The 20463-nt window shown below is 35.7% G+C and overlaps 1 protein-coding gene across 1 annotated transcript in view; it reads right to left on the minus strand.

The window, feature by feature from the left end:
• LOC129908331 (hormone receptor 4-like) overlaps window positions 1-20463 on the minus strand; it is a 59744-nt gene that overhangs the window by 15119 nt on the left and 24162 nt on the right. The window contains 1 exon segment of the mRNA XM_055984749.1: window positions 411-2946. Within this exon segment, the coding sequence (XP_055840724.1) occupies window positions 411-2946 (2536 nt within the window).

A 20463-nucleotide genomic window follows, 5' to 3' on the forward strand; every position in this document is an offset into this window, starting at 1 on the left:
TTCAAATTTATTTAAAAATATTCCACGCTTTTGATGGTAAATTGCGGTAACTCAGTATTTTTTTTGTAACTAGGAACAAAATCTATGACGTCACGTTTTCGAGATATAATAACTTCAAAATGTATTTTTATCTACAAAATGTGACGTCATAGATTTTTTTCGACTTCGGATTTGAATATTGGAATCTATTTGAAAAGTCTATTTTAGTTTACCGAAAAAATTAATTCTCTGAACATTGAAATTTTGGAGCCACCATTTTGAATAAACCTAATTTACAATTGCAATTTTATGTTTTAAAACTGAGTAATCTTCGCAAAGGAATTACCAATTTCTGTAGGGTTTATTTGCATTGTCCATAAATAGTTTTGATATATTTTTTAAGAAAAATAAATTTTCTTTTTTTAACTCACCCCTCACAGGTTATAATTCCGTAGTGCAAGCCGGTTGCCTTATCTTCACAAATCATACACACCAAGGGTTGTTCATCTTCGTCGGTTGGATCGTGCGGAGCATCAAGAGGCCGACTGTGTCCCATACTACCACCACTTCCTACTGAATTTGATGCCCCCCATTGTTGTTGGGCACTTAAATTTAGAGCTTGCAACTGCCCAGGCGGCAGTTGACTATAGTCTCCAGCCCAAAGTCGTTCCATATTAAGTGCATGCGGTGTTCGAAAAGGCTGCGGTCGCGGCCTGTTGTCTTGAATACGGGTTTGTCCCAGACTCAGCAATAACTGAGCAGCCTCTTCGGTGTTTTGAGATGGACCCGGAGTTGGAGTTGGTGGAGTTGGAGCGGCAGGTGGTGATTGAACGGATTGTGGAGAAGGCTCATATCCCCAAACCATTGTTCGAACTCCACAGCTCTCACCCATAATAACTGTAGGTGTGCCTCGTGGTGGCGTCTGTGACGGCGTTTGGGGGGAAAGCTGTGATGACGACGAGGAGGACGAATGATGAGGGGAAGGTGATTGAACTGGAGCATTGGGACGCAAGGTTCCGATTGGCCCACCAATCACTTCGGGCTTGACACCATTGATCCGGGCGTTGTTGGAAACCCAAACCATACGTTGAGCGGGAGAGGATTGCATTAGATTCGGAAGCTGCTGGTGAACTTCGTTTTTAACACGAAAAAGTAACGAAGAAGCATCCCGACTAGAAGGGTGGCGCAATTGCAGACTTGGATGCATGAGAGCTTGCGCCGTTAGATTACTCATTGACTGCGTTGGCATCTGGGGTGGTTGGGACTGCTGCACCTGCTGCTGCCTGTGATGTGCTGTTGGAGAAAGATTTAGCATTGGTAAAGGTTCTTTTTTAATTCGAATATGTTGCTGCTGCTGTTGTTGTTGTTGCTGTTGTTGTTGCTGCAGGAGATGATGCGACTGATGTTGGGGAGATTGTGACGAGTGCACTTGAGGCATTGGGGGTCCTTGACGTGATGAAGGAGACATTGAGTTAGGAGACATTTGTTGTCGCGAGATCATGGCTTGTGTTGATGCAGCTGCATGTAAAATCTGTAGTTGCTGAGACTGCGTTAAGTGCATGGGCGACGTTGACGATGTGGTTATCGTCATATTGTGGCCGTTGTCACCACGGTTGTGACTGTGAAACTGGTGTTGTTGTTGCTGATGGGAAGGTGGGCTGGACTTTCGTGATGAGATATGAGGATTTTGATGTAAGTGTTGGATGTGCTGTTGATGTTGCTGATGAGACGAGTGATGCGAATGGTGTTGCTGCTGCTGATGTTGATGCTGCTGTAACATTTGATGTTGCGAGGGCGGAAGGGAAGAGTGAATATTGTTGCTGCTACTGCTGTGTTGTTGATAGGGTGAATGTTGCTGTGGTTCAGACTTTATTCTTGAAGGTGTCACTAAGACGGTTACATGTTGCTGGGACTGCGTCAAGCCTTTTGAAGATGGCTGTTGCTGCTGTTGTTGGTGGTGTTGTTGTTGTTGGTGTGGCTGTTGCTGCTGCTGTTGTTGTATTTGTTGTTGCTGCAGCTGTTGTTGTTGTTGATGATGTTGCTGCTGTTGCTGTTGCAACTGTTGCAATTGATGTTGTTGCTGTTGTTGATGATGGTGATAAGCCATCATTTTTGTTGGTGAAGCTAATATTCGTTCTTCTTTAACGGAACGTATCACACTCAAGTTAACACTACTACCTCCATTTCCACCTCCAGGGCCATTCCCGGTACTTCCACCACCACTGCTACTATTAACCATCATATCAGTATTACCAAACGCTAAAGACGAACCATGCATTCCGTTTGAGGGCGTAGGATTAGTCGTTGTTGACGGTTTATCATCAAGTGAATCCGGTGAGGTTCGACTACTATCACCATCATTACTAGTTCCGCAGCTTGTGCTACTGGTCAATCCGTTGCCGTGGGGAGGTGTTGGCGTAGTTCGTGGCACAGACGGTGGCGGCGGACTACGTGCACTTGTTGTCACCGGTGTTGGTGGAGTTCCTACGCTAGGCGGAGGAGGTGACATAACTGACGCAGCAACTTCTGATGTCGAGCAACTTGACGAATGTATTTGTTGCGTTTGTGTTTCTTGTTTCACAGTAGAACTTGATGAGTGCGCTTGCGGTTCTTGTTTTATAGTGTTACTCTGTTGTTGTTGCTGTTGTTGGTTAGCAACAGCAGCTGCTGCTGCAGCAGCCACAGCTGCTGCTTTAGCTGCAACTACAACTGCAGATGCAGTTGTTGTTGAGGTTGTGACGGCCGCCGATGTTATCGATGAAGACGATATGGAAATAATTGGCCCTTGGTCGCACATTTTTGGCGATATTGGTGCTAACAAATCTGGCGATGAAGTGCTTGTATCAGCAACTGACTCACCATCGCTACTGCATCTTGAATCGATTTTTCTTCGTTTCAGCTTTAGATCCTGAAATAGGCTCATTTTATCGAGCTCGCTATACGGGCCACGGCTCAGTGTCATAATTCCTGTGGAAAAAGATGAAACTATTTAGAAAAGGTATTATAAACAGAAAATATAAGGAATGAAAGAAGAGAAGGTATCAATGAGATGTCTTTTTTAGAATAAAATTATTCAAGTTTTGTTACACCCTTAGATGTTACAACAAAAGTTCAACTAAAAGCCTGAAACTGTTCATATCTTAGGACTCTTTAGAGTTGAATCGTTTATTTCAGAAACAACATAAGTCCATGAGCATAAACTTTTCAGGAGCAACAAAAAACTGTTTTTTACTTAAAATTCCACAACACTTCAAATTTAGAGTATGCCGAGTTATAATCTAGCCTAAGATGCATTTAGAAACCTTTAAAATATAAACTTTTTTTTAGGTCTTTGCGGGTTTTTAAGCCTTTAAAGTCGGTGGACTTATGTCGTTTCTGAAATAAACGAAATTTTTGTGGTAAAACTTTTGTTTTTATTTAGCTATAGTTTTTGAACCCTACTTTCGATTTTAATAAATTAAATAGCAGTAGATAGAGTAAATCTTTACCTTTTTATAGATGTATAACTTAAAGGCTTGCGTGTCATGATGTTTGCCAAAAAAAATTTAAAACTGGTAAAATGTCATATTATTCAAGAGTTAAAAATGCTGCCACCACCAGAAATCTGGCTATAACTTTTGAATCCTGAGTACAATTTTAATGAATTTAATAGATATAGATAGAGTAATTCTTTACCTTTTTATAGATATATAACAAAAGGGGGTGCGTGTCAAGATTGCTGCCAAAATAATTTAAAACTGGGAACAAGTCATGTATTTAACAGTCAAAAATGTTGTCACCGGGTGAAAATTTTCCATATATTTTGAACCCTTTTCTTTCAGTTTTCGTATTTTGGGGGGTCTGACATACTTAATTTTTTTTCAGAAGATGAGTAACTATACATAAATGAGAAATTTCCAAAAAAAAAATTTTTGGAAAAAGTGGACTTATGCTGTTTCTGAAATAAACGATTCAGTTAAGAATCTACTTTCTACTCTATAAAGGATTGTCAAATTTCAATCCATTGATAAACGTTGGAATCTGTCAATTGCAAGAAATATTGGTATTTATGTTGTCAGCTGATAGTTTCGTTAAGTCTTGAAGAATTTGAGGCACCAGGCATGCCTCATACATTTGAACATCATTCAACTTGCCACTGTCGACTAATAAGTCACTATTCTATATCTATTAATGCAAATGAATAAAATTAATTTAATGGCTTTACTGTTAACTGCCTCACGAAATGCTGGGATATTTTCATATATCAGAGAGGAACTGCTTTGAAAAATTACGGCAGGTGAATTAGTTTCAAAGGAATATCAAAAGTTATTCTCTTTTCCTCAAGGTAGTATGACACAGAGTTTGAGTAAGCGGTCGAAAATTCTTATTTTTTTTATTTCGCTGTATTTTGGAGAGTATAGTCGACATTTTTACCGTCAAGTTTTCAAACCACATTTCATTCCAAACTATCGACTTTTTTTTGCTGTCAATCAAAATTTAGTCAACATTTTAACAGTGGATGAAGTTTACAACAGCTCAGTGAAAATTTTTTTTGTCGATTACATGTACGCTTCCATTTTCAATGGGACTAATCACAATAGTCCTCAAAAGTAATTTATCGAGACAAAATTATAATGGTCAAATATCGTACTGATTACTGACAACAGTGTACTTTTACGGATATTAATGTCGATTTCCATTTGAAAGAACGCAGTCTAGTTACTTGTTTACATCGGCACAACAAAGAGAGAATTGATGAACATAAAGCTGACATTGAAAATAAAAAAATCAACTATAGAATATCGCTTGTTCCCATGACTTTTGACTATTCGATGAACTCAAGCAACCACTCCGTGAAAAAAAGTTTTGCTTAATAAAAGCCATACCAGATAATAATTTTTCTAAATGTATTGAGAAAGCGGAAAAACGTTGGTTGGCCTAGGTGTATTGCATTGATTGATAGTAGGTAATTTCAAAGAGATGAAATAGATTTTAAATAAATAAAAATGGTTTGATTTAACCGAATTCTTGGTTAATTTTGCTCACGCTAGTAGGTATATCTTTTTGAAGCTAGAAATTCAATCTTCCAATCCTTTATTAAATAGGTACATTTTTTTGTATTCTCCTTCTTTCGACTGTTTAACAACCAAAACCACATGATCTTCCTATAAACAGCTATAATCAATTCACGGGATAAAATTCAGTCAAAAACTTGTGGCCGTTGATATGAGTTCACAAAAAGAAAACCATGAAACATGATGTTTTTTCTGATTCTAATCAAGTTTAGGAAATAAGTTTGTTTAAAAGGATTATAATAAAACTCAGCTAACATTATACCCAGAAGTGTTTAAAAAAATATAGCATTAGTTTTTTTTTTTTTTTTTTTTAAATAAGTTTGAAAAAAAAAAATAAATGGTACCTACATATGCCTTTAAAAAAAAATATTAAAAGTTCTATCCTATTATTTTTCGCAACGTTTCATAAGTGTTTCTTACTTCTTCAGGGGTGTTTATTCAATCTACTAAAACAATGTTTGTTCAAATCATCAAATATTTGTTTCCCTATTCTTACTTAATTATTCAAAACAAACTTCTGCTCCTATTGCATATTCCCGGAGACGACACTGACACAAAATTGAACATAAAAAAATATGTAGACCAAAACAGCCTAATAACAGCGGAATATTTACACTTAATTGGTCAAATTTAACAAATAATTAAAAAAAATATTATTGAACACATAAACACGAAGCTTGTTAGTTTCATCAACCTGTTTTCAAAAAAAAAAAAAAAATGATTTTTCAAAATTAAAAAAATTTAAATATTTTTATTAAAAATTTTTATATAACGATTACCTTACGATTTTGTATAAAAATTTTGATTGAAATCGGCAAGATCCTTTTCGAGAAATTCATAAAACCGTCAATAACGGTTGAAAAGATATTTGTTTTCATTTCATAAGTTGGATCTTAACACACAAAAATTTTAATCAAAATCGTTAGAGCCATTTTTGAAAAAAAAGTAACTTTTCGATTTTCGTTATATGGTTGGTTTTGGTCCTAAAATAAATTTCAATTTGTCCTCTAGGGAATCACTCAAAACTGTTTATTACCAAGTTTGAAGAAAATCGTTCTACTAGTTTAGGCTGTAGCTGTAGCGAGGTGCATACATATAGACAGACATACAGAATTGCCGGACCCACTTTTTTGGCATTCTCATTGTTAGCTTGAGTTCGATTTTTTTCCGAGTCCTAAACTTGCTTTATAGTACCTATATCGCAAGTAAAATTTTTTTTTGTCTCGGCTAGGAACGTACATTATAATAGAAATTAATTCTGACGATTAGAAAATAAAACCATTACAACATAGCAATGAGTATTTTTTTTCGTGAAGAGAATCATTTTTTTTTTCATCTATTATTATATTTTGTTCAGAGAAATTTCCCCCAAAATAATAAAAACTTTCACTATTTAAAGGTTTTTGAACTTTAAAGCACAAATGATGATTAATAACGAGTTTAAGATGATTTAAATTGTTTTGCTTTTTTTTTTTGTTTATTTCTTTTATTTGAAATGTTTGCATTGTAACTGAGCATAATTTAGTATTTGGAGTTTTTTTTCTAGGTCAGGTGAAAGGAAACATGAACTTGTTTTATGTTAATGAATAGTTAATATGTCAAGTTAAAAAATGCTAAGGAGCAACGATTTAAGCTAGTTTTCCGGCATATACAGGAATTATTATTAATTATCGAAACTCACTGCGTTTTTATAAGAAATGTTAAAATTATATATTCGTCCCGATGTTCCAAAGAACTTGCCAATTTCGTGGTGGATCACGAAGAATATGCAAACAAGCTGAGGCGTGTAGGTTGGGTTGAGACATGGAAGGGAAGGATGTACTGATATTTATTATCATTTTTAAGAATAAAATACATATATTCAAATTTAAAAAAAAAAATCAAACAAAATAAATAAAAATAATTTTTGTTAGGTATCGTCGATTTTTTTTTCTTCTTCTTCTGATAGTTACCTTAACAAAATGCTTTGATTTTCAAAAAGTTATCGAAGATAAAGGTATTTTGAAATACAAGAGCATGTACGTGTGACCAATTGTGTACTTTATTTTTAATAAAAAAAAATATGTAAGCAGGCAGTAGATAGTAAAAAAAAAAGTCATTCCCCTGTTTTCAAAATTGATTTTTAGAAAAAAAAAAAAATATTTATTTTTTTAAATCCAATATTATTTTAGTTTTAGTTTTTTTAGTTTTAACATTACGTTCACGCAAACGTTTTTTCACCAAAAACTTAATCGTTCAGCATCCCTCCTGTCACTAAGACCACAATGCTCATCCAGGTTTTTACCAAGGTAGATTCAGACTAACAGTCTTCCAGCAACAAAACGATCAGTAATTACGATGTCTGTCTTTCTGGACCAGAACCATACTAAACCATTCCAACAACATTAAGATATGGTGATATGGCAAATACCAGTAATTCGATCCTAAAAAAATTTAAATTTTTGTTTAGAATTATGTACACATATATTTATTTTCGCTGTCATTCACATTTTTCTATTATCCTTGAAATTAGGGTGTGTGATTTACCACCCCGAATTCGAATTCTCATCATTGCATATCACAATATCACATCGCTTTGTTGTGATTTAGGAAATTCAAACAGTTTGGTCTTGGTTTACCTATAGTCATATAGTGCAATATAATATATATTTAAGCATTTAATTGTGTCAGTATGTGCCACAGTTTTTTGCAATTGAAAAGAGCTCTATCGTGCCGCCTTACGTACAAAAAGCTCACCATATATATTATGCAAATATTTATCTTCAAGAGGGAAGCAAATAAATTAAAAATTATTGGGTCAGAGCAAAAATATATACATAAAAAATAACTGAGAAACATAACAAATTGGAATACAACTGAAAAATAAAGCAAATGTAAAAAAGAGCTGTTCTCTATGTTTAAAACAGTGTTGCAAAAACATTGATTTCAAATACATAAATTTGTAGTTAGACTTCCAATTTATAAAAAGTTAAAACTGGGAATATACAACTGTCCCAAGAATAAAAAACAAACAAAATGTGTTTTTTTTTTAATGATCGATAGACAGCTATAAAAACATCATTTGAAAGCACGCATTCTTCTAGTTTAGTATCAGTATCTTATTTGTTTTAGATTTGTTTTGTAAACTACTAGGATTATAATCCTATTATCGATCAATTTGTGTCAGTAATTCATACATTTACTTCGTAAAAACATAAAGCGCCTCCAAATTAGTAGAAATGCAGAATTTTTGTTTTTAATATTTTTATCAAAAAGAGGATTACCAAATGCATTTTTTTAAACAAAATATTTTTATAGGTAGGTAATTTTTCAGGTTACTAGGAAGACGGTAGGAGAGACGTAAATTTAGTCTTTTTCTGAGTATACACCTCCACCAACTCCATCTTCAGTTTTTGATCCTAACCGAATCATCGTCCAGGAATTCTATGTTCTCTCAGACTGATCTAGAAAGGATGGTTAGCTAAAAGTTTCATCAAATTGCAGTTGTGGGATGGTGTAGTCTATTTAACTTGGGATTGATCCGAATGAGTTCAGAATAATAGAGTGACCCAGTAACCCTGAAATCATGGATATGAAATTTTATTTGTTTTTTTTTAAATGGCTTCTACTGTCGTTTAGGTTTCAAATATAATTTGATTTTAATTGAACATGTATGTATGTATGTATGTTGTATAAACGAGTATTTAATTTCAATTCTTACCAAGATAAAGTTGTAAGTAACGTGCCTTATATTTTAATACCTCTGGTACAGGTAAAATAGGCATTTATAAAAAAAAAATTGTTCCACTCATGAAACTTGGCAAAAAGTTTGCTTTTGGGATAAAAACCAAGTACAAAAAAAGTCTATAAAAAAAAAGTTGGGTGAAAGGGTGTTTTTTCGCGGACAAGAGGGAGGGGGTGAAGGTCAAAAATATACTGAAAAAAATTGTTTGTTGAATATCATCATATGACACATGTTTTCAAGGTATTTTTTGATGCTGAATCTAATGACATAAAAATAAAGTCAATATGATTGCTCTAAGAAAAGTGGAAATGCTTTGATTTTCAAAAAGTTATCGAAGATAAAGGTATTTTGAAATACAAGAGCATGTACGTGTGACCAATTGTGTACTTTATTTTTAATAAAAAAAAATATGTAAGCAGGCAGTAGATAGTAAAAAAAAAAAGTCATTCCCCTGTTTTCAAAATTGATTTTTAGAAAAAAAAAAAAATATTTATTTTTTTAAATCCAATATTATTTTAGTTTTAGTTTTTTTAGTTTTAACATTACGTTCACGCAAACGTTTTTTCACCAAAAACTTAATCGTTCAGCATCCCTCCTGTCACTAAGACCACAATGCTCATCCAGGTTTTTACCAAGGTAGATTCAGACTAACAGTCTTCCAGCAACAAAACGATCAGTAATTACGATGTCTGTCTTTCTGGACCAGAACCATACTAAACCATTCCAACAACATTAAGATATGGTGATATGGCAAATACCAGTAATTCGATCCTAAAAAAATTTAAATTTTTGTTTAGAATTATGTACACATATATTTATTTTCGCTGTCATTCACATTTTTCTATTATCCTTGAAATTAGGGTGTGTGATTTACCACCCCGAATTCGAATTCTCATCATTGCATATCACAATATCACATCGCTTTGTTGTGATTTAGGAAATTCAAACAGTTTGGTCTTGGTTTACCTATAGTCATATAGTGCAATATAATATATATTTAAGCATTTAATTGTGTCAGTATGTGCCACAGTTTTTTGCAATTGAAAAGAGCTCTATCGTGCCGCCTTACGTACAAAAAGCTCACCATATATATTATGCAAATATTTATCTTCAAGAGGGAAGCAAATAAATTAAAAATTATTGGGTCAGAGCAAAAATATATACATAAAAAATAACTGAGAAACATAACAAATTGGAATACAACTGAAAAATAAAGCAAATGTAAAAAAGAGCTGTTCTCTATGTTTAAAACAGTGTTGCAAAAACATTGATTTCAAATACATAAATTTGTAGTTAGACTTCCAATTTATAAAAAGTTAAAACTGGGAATATACAACTGTCCCAAGAATAAAAAACAAACAAAATGTGTTTTTTTTTAATGATCGATAGACAGCTATAAAAACATCATTTGAAAGCACATTCTTCTAGTTTAGTATCAGTATCTTATTTGTTTTAGATTTGTTTTGTAAACTACTAGGATTATAATCCTATTATCGATCAATTTGTGTCAGTAATTCATACATTTACTTCGTAAAAACATAAAGCGCCTCCAAATTAGTAGAAATGCAGAATTTTTGTTTTTAATATTTTTATCAAAAAGAGGATTACCAAATGCATTTTTTTAAACAAAATATTTTTATAGGTAGGTAATTTTTCAGGTTACTAGGAAGACGGTAGGAGAGACGTAAATTTAGTCTTTTTCTGAGTATACACCTCCACCAACTCCATCTTCAGTTTTTGATCCTAACCGAATCATCGTCCAGGAATTCTATGTTCTCTCAGACTGATCTAGAAAGGATGGTTAGCTAAAAGTTTCATCAAATTGCAGTTGTGGGATGGTGTAGTCTATTTAACTTGGGATTGATCCGAATGAGTTCAGAATAATAGAGTGACCCAGTAACCCTGAAATCATGGATATGAAATTTTATTTGTTTTTTTTTAAATGGCTTCTACTGTCGTTTAGGTTTCAAATATAATTTGATTTTAATTGAACATGTATGTATGTATGTATGTTGTATAAACGAGTATTTAATTTCAATTCTTACCAAGATAAAGTTGTAAGTAACGTGCCTTATATTTTAATACCTCTGGTACAGGTAAAATAGGCATTTATAAAAAAAAAATTGTTCCACTCATGAAACTTGGCAAAAAGTTTGCTTTTGGGATAAAAACCAAGTACAAAAAAAGTCTATAAAAAAAAAGTTGGGTGAAAGGGTGTTTTTTCGCGGACAAGAGGGAGGGGGTGAAGGTCAAAAATATACTGAAAAAAATTGTTTGTTGAATATCATCATATGACACATGTTTTCAAGGTATTTTTTGATGCTGAATCTAATGACATAAAAATAAAGTCAATATGATTGCTCTAAGAAAAGTTATTTCCGATTAAAAATCAGGGTGCTTGTTTTTTGATCTCAACAGGTAAAATATAACCGAAACCCATGTGAAAAACATGCTACACTGACAAAATTTGGGATGAAGGTTTAAGATAAAACAGGGATAAACGATTCATAAAGTTTTTAAAAATAATTTGGGTGAAAGGGTGTTTTTTTTTTTTTTTTTTTTTTTTTTTTTTCACCCCCTATGGTTGACCTTGTCGTGGTGGGGGTGCTTATCGTGGGATCCTCCAGCAATCCAGTTGCAGGATCTCACCACAAAAATAACTCAAAAATAACCTCAATGTTAGAAAACTTGAAAATGAAAACAATGGAAAAAGCTAACCAAAATATTGAAAATCGAACGGGGATATACGTTCAAGTGTCGGCAGGTGTCGCGACTGCCGGCGAGGGCTTGGCCTCGAAAGAGGCTAAGTCGCCAGTGACAAAAGTTAGCTCGGCGGAAATAAAGAAAAACGCTGACAAAAAGAAAAGTAAAGGTGAGTCGACCTCAGCCTCCAGAAAGACTGCAAAGTGCAAAACTGGAAGCCGGCGAACAACCACCAATACAAACCCTGCTACCTTGGTAGCTCCCACTAGTGAAAGTACGGCTGTCTCTTACAGTAGTACTGACACCCCAAGCACTAATGTAGATAATTCTACGGGCCCTGAAGGGGATGCTATGACTGAAAAACGGACCGTCTCTTACGAATCCACCCTCAGTCAAAGCAAACCCCTTCAGAACACGTTGGTTACTCGACTCCCTGACGGAAGTAAGGCTGTCTCTTACAGTCATGCTTCCGCCGAGGAACACAGTAACAGAATTGCTACTCCAAACTCAGGAATAGTTAACTCTGTGGGTCCGGAAGGGGATGTTTTGACCAGTAAAACGTCTGTCTCTTACAGTCTCACCTCTAGTCAAGGCAGACCTCTTCCTGACCCTAAAAGTGCTCAAATCCCCAGCGGCAGTGTAGCTGTCTCTCATAGTTCCACCTCCGCTGGAGAGGAAAGCAAAAGAGCGTCCCGTAATGACATAAGGAACGCAAAGGGGATCTATAGAGCATTAAGGTTGATACCTATAGCCGAACGGTCCCCAGAGCAATCCAGCAAGTTAGAATGGGCAAAAGCTATTCTCAGCAAAAGATTGACCAGCAGCGACTTAACGTCAAAGCGACAAAGGTCTGTTGAGGATTCCGTCTCGGAATCTAAAAGACAAAAAGTGCATAATTCGAGCACTCACACTAGGAAAGACCTGTCCTTTAGTGACGTTCTTAAGGACAAGTCTATCCTCGCAGTTATCGATAGAAGTAATGTCGATGGCATGATCTCTTTTGACCGTTGGACGATGGTCTCAAACAAACTGCAGATCTCCTACTGGACTCTCATGATGGAGAACCCGGGTGAGCCTGCAGTTGTTGAGGACGCGGGATGGCACCAAGGCCGCGTCAAGCTCGTCGCATTCGGTGACAAGAGATCATGCGATCTATATAAGCTTGCTATCAGCAGACTAGAGGGGCTATGGCCTGATGCCAAGCTAGAGGTTGTGGCAAAGGAAGACATTCCTTGCAGACCTAGAGCTCGCATCAGTATCCCAGCTGAGCTAGCCTGCAAAGATACTGTGCTCAAAATGATCCAGTTTGGAAATCCATCCCTACCCACTCACGACTGGAAAGTCGCAAAGCTGGAGGAGCCAACGGGCCCTTATAGATCGGCAATAATTGTCATCAATAAGGAGTCGTTGACTCCCCTAGCCGCGAACCAAAGTCAGATAAGGTTTGGATGGACTTCTACAACCTTAAAGATCTATAAAAAAGATGAGGAGAGTGCAAAAGCTGCACCTCCATCACTTCCGGCACCTGAGGTTCCCTCCTTAGAAGAAGATATTGCCTTAAATATCAATCCTCCATCTCCATCAATGGAGGTTGATATGCCGGTAATCTCCCCAACTGAGGAGGTCCCCTCGGGCTCTAAAACGCCAGCCATAAAGGCTCCAATACCAGATAGCTCCGATGTTGAGATGGAAACAGAGGAATATCTCAACAAGATTCTACTCAGTGAAGATGAACTCCTACGTTCATCTTCTGAGTCAGAATCCGAAGACCTCGACCTTACGGTGGTGGGGGCTGATCTGACTAACAGTAGCATTCATGCTCCAGTTAGTTCAGATTAACCTTCACCACTCCAAGCAGGCTTCGGCCTCCCTTCTTCTCCGAATCCACAAGAATGGGGAAGACGTGGTGCTGGTCCAGGAACCATGGATCTGCAAGTCCATGGTTCAGGGACTCAGGACTCCTGGGTACAACTTGCTATATGCATCGGACAAAGGTGACCCCAGATCATGCATATTAGCAAGAAGTAATACTAATGTATATTTACTCCCTAATTACAGCGATCGAGATGTAACCGCGGTCAGACTGCAAACTGACCAAGGAACATTCTGGATTGCGTCGGCATATCTCGGCCATGACCAACTCGGCCCTCTCCCTGGCGAAAAACTACGGAGACTTGTAGCCGATGCTGAAAGGCAAAAGATCTGCCTCATAATTGGTTGCGATGCAAACGCCCATCACACGGTCTGGGGAAGTACCGACATAAATGATAGAGGTGAGTCACTTTTTGATTTTATTTTGAGTACTAACCTGATAGTAAGTAATACTGGCAATGAACCAACATTCGTTACCAGAAACCGACAAGAAGTACTAGACATTACTCTTGTCTCCGATTCGATTCATCAAAGGATCTTAAATTGGAAAGTATCTGAAGAACACTCGTTCTCTGATCATAGATACATCCAATTTAGTCTTAACGATGTGACTACTAAACAGTTAGCATTCCGAAACTATCGCAAAACTAACTGGCAAAAATACAGGGAAACTCTGACAAGCTTACTTAAACCTGAACTTCTAAGTTATCCCTCAAATACAATCGATCTCGACAACAAAGTCAATGATCTCACTTCTGCCCTTAACCTATCAATGAATAACTCCTGCCCACTCATACAAGTAAGAGGAAAGCAGAAGCCACACTGGTGGAACTCAGGGCTAGAACCGCACAGAAAAGCTTGTAGAAAACTCTTCAATCTCGCCAAATCCACTAGAGATGTTTCAGACTGGGACCTATACAAAGAATCCCTGAAAGTCTACAAAAAACAGCTAAGAAAATGTAAAACATCTTCTTGGAGAAATTTCTGTGAAAAAATAGAAGACTCTTCAGAAGCCTCTAGATTAAGAAAAATTCTCTCAACAAACCCTTTAATGCCCAGTGCCTTGAAAACAAATAACGGGGCCTGGACCAACTCCTGTGAAGAATCACTCAATTTGCTACTAGATACACATTTTCCAAGTAGCTCAAACATTATAAACAGAGTCGACCCATCAGGGCCAGACACAAATTCAAAAAACAATCTTGGTCTGATTACAAGAGAGAAGCTAAAGTGGGCCATCAACGCCTTCAAACCATACAAATCCGCTGGACCGGATGGTATAATACCAGCCGAACTTCAAATGGCATCAGATATTCTAATTCCCATCTTAGAGATAATTCTGAATGGATGTGTAAAATTGAAACACATCCCTGCCCTATGGAGAGAAGTTAAAGTTGTATTCATACCCAAAGCAGGCAAATTCTCTCATGTCAATCCGAAAGACCTCCGACCTATCAGCCTATCATCATTCCTTCTTAAAACCTTAGAACGAATGATTGATATCCACTTGCGTAATGTCATAGATCCCAATCTTATATCTACAGCACAACACGCTTATTTTAAAGGGAAATCGGTTGAAACAGCACTACATACTGTAGTGCGCACTATTGAATATTCCCTCCATCATAAAGAGTTCACCTTAGTTGCATTTCTTGATATTGAAGGCGCGTTCAACAACGTCAGCAACATAGCAATCACAAATGCACTGAAGAACCTTAAAGTAGATAGCTCACTGAGCGAGCTAATAGACCTTATGCTGAAAAGCAGAATTATTAACTCAACTCTAGGAGATTTCTCAGCAAGAAGATCTGTTAGTAGAGGTACACCACAAGGAGGGGTACTCTCCCCACTTCTGTGGAACTTAGTGGTTAATGAACTACTAGTCGGTCTAGAAGTAGATGGATTCAAAGTGATTGCATACGCTGACGACGTCGCCATTGCCATATCAGGAAAACATCTCCATACTATAATAGAACTAATGCAAACTGCTCTAAATAAGCTACTAAAATGGGCAACAAATTGTGGATTGGGGGTAAATCCTCAAAAAACAGAACTTGTCCTCTTTATAAAGAAATATAAAATTCCACAACTAGACCCCTCCTCTATTAATGGTGTTCCACTTAATTGTGCCAGCGAAGCCAAATACCTGGGTCTTATTTTGGATAGCAAATTAAACTGGAAAACCAACATACAAGAAAGAATAAGAAAAGCCACAGTGGCACTCTTTTCTTGCAAAAAAGCTATAGGGAATAAATGGGGACTATCTCCTAAAATAACTCATTGGCTATACACTGCAGTCATCAGACCTATTCTCACTTACGGGGTAGCAGTTTGGTGGACTGCTCTGGAAAAAGTAACATATCGAGACAAGTTAAGCAAAGTCCAACGTTCAGCCTGCATGAGCATCAGCGGAGCTCTCCGTTCGACACCTTCCGCCGCTCTTGATATATTACTCAATCTTCCACCCATAGATATATTCAGCAAGCAGGTGGCCGCGAGCACTGCTATTCGACTCCAAGCCATCTCTCAATGGACCAATAACTCTATTGGCCACACAAATATTCTGAATTCATTCGGATCAATCCACAGTCACTCCGACTACACCACCCCACAATTGGTTTTCGGCAATAATTATGAAGTCACCATCCCAAATAGATCAGAATGGGACAATGCCGAGTTTCTAAGAGATGATTCAATTCATTTCTACACAGATGGTTCTAAAACCAATGACGGTGTGGGTGGCGGGGTTTACTCCGATAGACTTAATGTTAGTCTCTCCTTCCGTCTCCCTAATCACTGCAGCGTGTTCCAAGCGGAAATAATGGCGATTAAAGAAGTACTGACTTGGCTCAAAGAAAACGTGATATCTACATCGGATATCCGCATCTTCTCTGATAGCCAGGCCGCCCTTAAATCGTTAGCTTCGGTTTCCACAAACTCCGTTACTGCCCGCGACTGTCGATCATCTCTCATGGAGATGTCAGAACAGTTTAACAATCACCTTTTCTGGGTGCCGGGTCACAGAGATATTCTGGGAAACTGTGAAGCAGACGAACTCGCCAGAAATGGAACTCTAATACCAATTTTACCCAATAAGGCAAATATTGGTATACCAATCGCAACGTGCAAACTCATGCTGAAGCAAGAAGCTATAGAGGCAACAAACATACGATGGTCAAACATTATAACTTGCCAAACGACCAAGCAGATCTGGCCTAGGCTAGATCCAAAACGTTCAAAAAATTTGTTGTCTCTAAGCAGATTGCATATCAGCTCTGTAATAGGTGTCTTAACAGGACACTGTCTCATAGGTAGACACGCCATAAGACTTGGCGTAATCTCTAACGACTTCTGTAGAAGTTGCCTTGATGAGGAAGAAGAAGAAACAATCCAACATCTTCTCTGCTCATGTCCTGCCCTTTCCAGTAGACGTAAAAAATACCTGGAAAAATATTTCTTAGAAGATACCAGTGAACTAATCAATACTGACATCTTCAACCTTCACCGCTTTATTAAAAGCTCCAACTGGTTTAATTAGTGAGGAATTTCCTCACAAAATCATGGTATCACAACGGACCAATAAATGGTCTAAGTGTGTCAGTTGTTTTCCTGACAGCCATTTCTACCTAACCTAACCTAACCTAAGGGTGTTTTTTTGATAGGTTAAGTTGTGTGTGAGAAAGGTATCATAACAGCTAACTTATATTTTATTGATTTTTAAAACTTGGTGAAATAGTATTGGTTGGTATAAGAATTAAGAATCTATAAAAAGTAAAAAATTATTTTGAGTGAAAGGGTGTTTTTTTTCAAGAAATGATGAAATTCGGAATTAGTAAAACAAAAACTGGGAAAAAATTGTTACACCAATGAAAATTTGTAAAAATGTTTCATTTATAACAGACAGCAAGAACTCAAAAAGTCTATACAAATATTTTAGGTAAAAGGGTGTTTTTTTTTGGGAAATAGGGAAAAATCCGCGATAAGCCCGATAAAATCAATGGTATAAATGGTACCCTTACAAAATTCTCTTTCCCATGGGAACTACGAATAATGTAAGTCTATAAATTTTTTTTATGTGAAAGGGTATTATTTTTAGAAGCAAAGAAAATATTAGTATATTTGAAAAAGTGTGAAATACTAGAGTAATATTAGTGGTACCCTATTGAAATTTAGCAATTGTGTTACTTTTAAGATAAGAAACAAGAATATAAAGTGTCTATAAAAATATCATGGTTATTAGGGTGTTTTTTGAGTGAAAACAAAAATGATGGGTCACCCTAATGAAATTTGGTAAAAACATTGATTTTGGGATAGAAAGCAAGAATAAAGAGTTTTCATAAAAAAAAATTTGGTGAAAGGGTGTTTTTTTCGAAAAGATAGTAAAATCTGTAATTGGTCCCAAAAAGCGATCAAACCTATCAAAAAAACACCCTTTCACCCAAATAATTTTTAAAAACTTTATGAATCCTTTGTCCCTGTTTTATCTTAAACCTTCATCCCAAATTTTGTCAGTGTAGCATGTTTTTCACATGGGTTTCGGTTATATTTTACCTGTTGAAATCAAAAAACAAGCACCCTGGTTTTTAATCGGAAATAACTTTTCTTAGAGCAATCGTATTGACTTTATTTTTATGTCATTAGATTCAGCATCAAAAAATACCTTGAAAACATGTGTCATATGATGATATTCAACAAACAATTTTTTTCAGTATATTTTTGACCTTCACCCCCTCCCTCTTGTCCGCGAAAAAACACACTTCCACCCAATTTTATGTAATTGGTTCTTATCCCAAAAGCAAAGTTTTTGCCAAGTTTTATGAGTGGAACAATTTTTTTTTTTAATTTATTGATTTTATGTACTATTTTACCTGTACTATATGATAACGTTTAAATGTTTTTTATGTATTCAAAACAAAAAACTGGTTTTAATACAAAAATATTTCACATTGATACAAAATGTATTTAAATATTTAAAACTAATTTTTTTGTTTTGAAAAATACTTAAGGGGTAATAACGCTTTGTAAGCACGCATTCGATTGTCACTTTCATTAGCCAGCGTATAAAACAAAGGAGAAACATTATTTTTTTTGTGTTTGTTTAGTATAGGTATAAGTAAGTAACAGAATAGGCTTATGTGAAATTTTTTAATGAAGTGAATTTTTTCAAATGGCGACGCAGTTCAGGATGATTGCAAACTCCTGTGTTTCCATCGGGCGACCAACTAACTCCTACAGTTTTTAACCGATCGGGCTGAAATACTTTTTCAAGTTAATGCCATTTATTTAAAACCAATAAATCAAAAAATATAGGATTTAATGCAATGGTCTATCAACCTGACCATTTTTTTTGTTTTTTAATATTTCGCTTAGATCCTAATATGTTCGAGTTTTTGCAACTGTCTCAAAACCCGTTCGAACGATTATAGCTAAACTTTGTACGCGTTATATTTAAATCGATAACAAAAACAAAAAAAAAAAAATGAAAATTTGCATTGCCGTTTCTTGCAATAACTGACATACGTTATCCACTTAAATCTCGTTAACGCCTCAAACGATTTTGATCATCTTATAGAATATGGTGTATTTACCTTGAACTTAAATAATATGGAAATCAAAAAGTTTGCTGTCCAAAGATGTTTTCTTTGTACTAGCAAAACACTCCCAGTTTTTCTAAGATAGTAAACAATTCAAAACTAAAGCTAGAACTACATTCAAACACAAAAGCAAAACAAAAAGTAAAGAAAGTAAAATAATCATTTTTTCGGATCTCATTTTGGAGCATATCTTGTAGAGATTAAAAAATACAAATTTCTTTTACAATATATTGTGTATAGGTAATTCGAATTACGAAAGGTTTGTAGTACCTACTTGATTTTAAAAATTGATTTCCATACTTAACGAACATTCAAAACACCAAAAGATTACCTACAATTTATTATTAAGAAAAAAAAAAAAAATGAGAAAATCATCGCCAAGCACACTCAAAAGGAGAATGCACTATTAAATTATGTAGAGCACAAACAAAAAATAAAAATAAAATAAACATATGTATACTATACATATCTGTAGATATCGGATAAATAACTCAGTTGAAAATAAAACATAAGAAGGAAGCAAAACCTGACCTATTGCAACTTTTAACCTATTTATTTGGAATCCATTCAACAGCAATAGCAAAAGAGTAGCATCACTATGTGCATGAGGTTGATGGCAGTGATGATGGTGTGACACAAGGCTCATTACTCACTAGCCCACAACTCTCCTGCTGCACTTGTGTCAAGCCGAGCTGGATGGGGATGGGGAGTAGTTTGTCAGAAGTTGTCATGTTTCCTTCACGGTTTGTATTTGTACGGTTTTGTTTGCTTATTTTCCTGAGTGAGAACGAGCGTAATTTTTTTTTTTTGAGCATGTTCCTCTGCAAAAACACTTCTTTTTTTACTTGCTATGTGGGGCAAGTATTGGTTTCGTGTGGAAAAAAAAATTTTAGGTTTTAATCAAAACCAACATTACGATGATGGAGAAGTCGAAAAAGTGGGTCTCGCAATTCCGTCCGTCCGTCTGTGCGTCCATCTGTACACATTTCCACAGCCTAAACGGGTGGACGGATTTTCTTCAAATTTAGTACAGATGATTGGAATTTTTTTTTGTTTTTTTTTTTTTATATCTCTCCTAGAAAGTGTACCTCCCATACAAATTTTTCATATTATACCAAATAATTCGAAAACGGATCTAACGATTTTGATTAAACTTTGCAGACGTAATATTCAAAGCGATTGCAATAAAACTGCATTTTTATTTTTTTTTTTTCAAAAAAAAGTCAAATAAAATTTTGTTTTTGCATTTACCAAAATTTTGCCCTAAATGTCGGCTCTTCCCCAATATCAATTTTTTTTTAATTTATATAGAGCCAGCGCATAAAATCTAAAAGTAAACTAACATAAAAGTGCTTTCAACTGCAAGAGCAAGTACGTGTGACCCAGTCGTGCATTTTATTTTTAATTTTTTTTAATTTAAGGAAAACTCCTGGGTTTGTGAGAAATAATATTTAAGAGCTTTTGTGCTGAATACCATTAGCTATCATGTTCTTCTTCGAAAACCTCTGATTTAAATGTTTTGTAATTTCTTGCTTTG

Source organism: Episyrphus balteatus, chromosome 2, assembly GCF_945859705.1.
Source record: "Episyrphus balteatus chromosome 2, idEpiBalt1.1, whole genome shotgun sequence".
NCBI classification, from domain to species: domain Eukaryota; kingdom Metazoa; phylum Arthropoda; class Insecta; order Diptera; family Syrphidae; genus Episyrphus; species Episyrphus balteatus.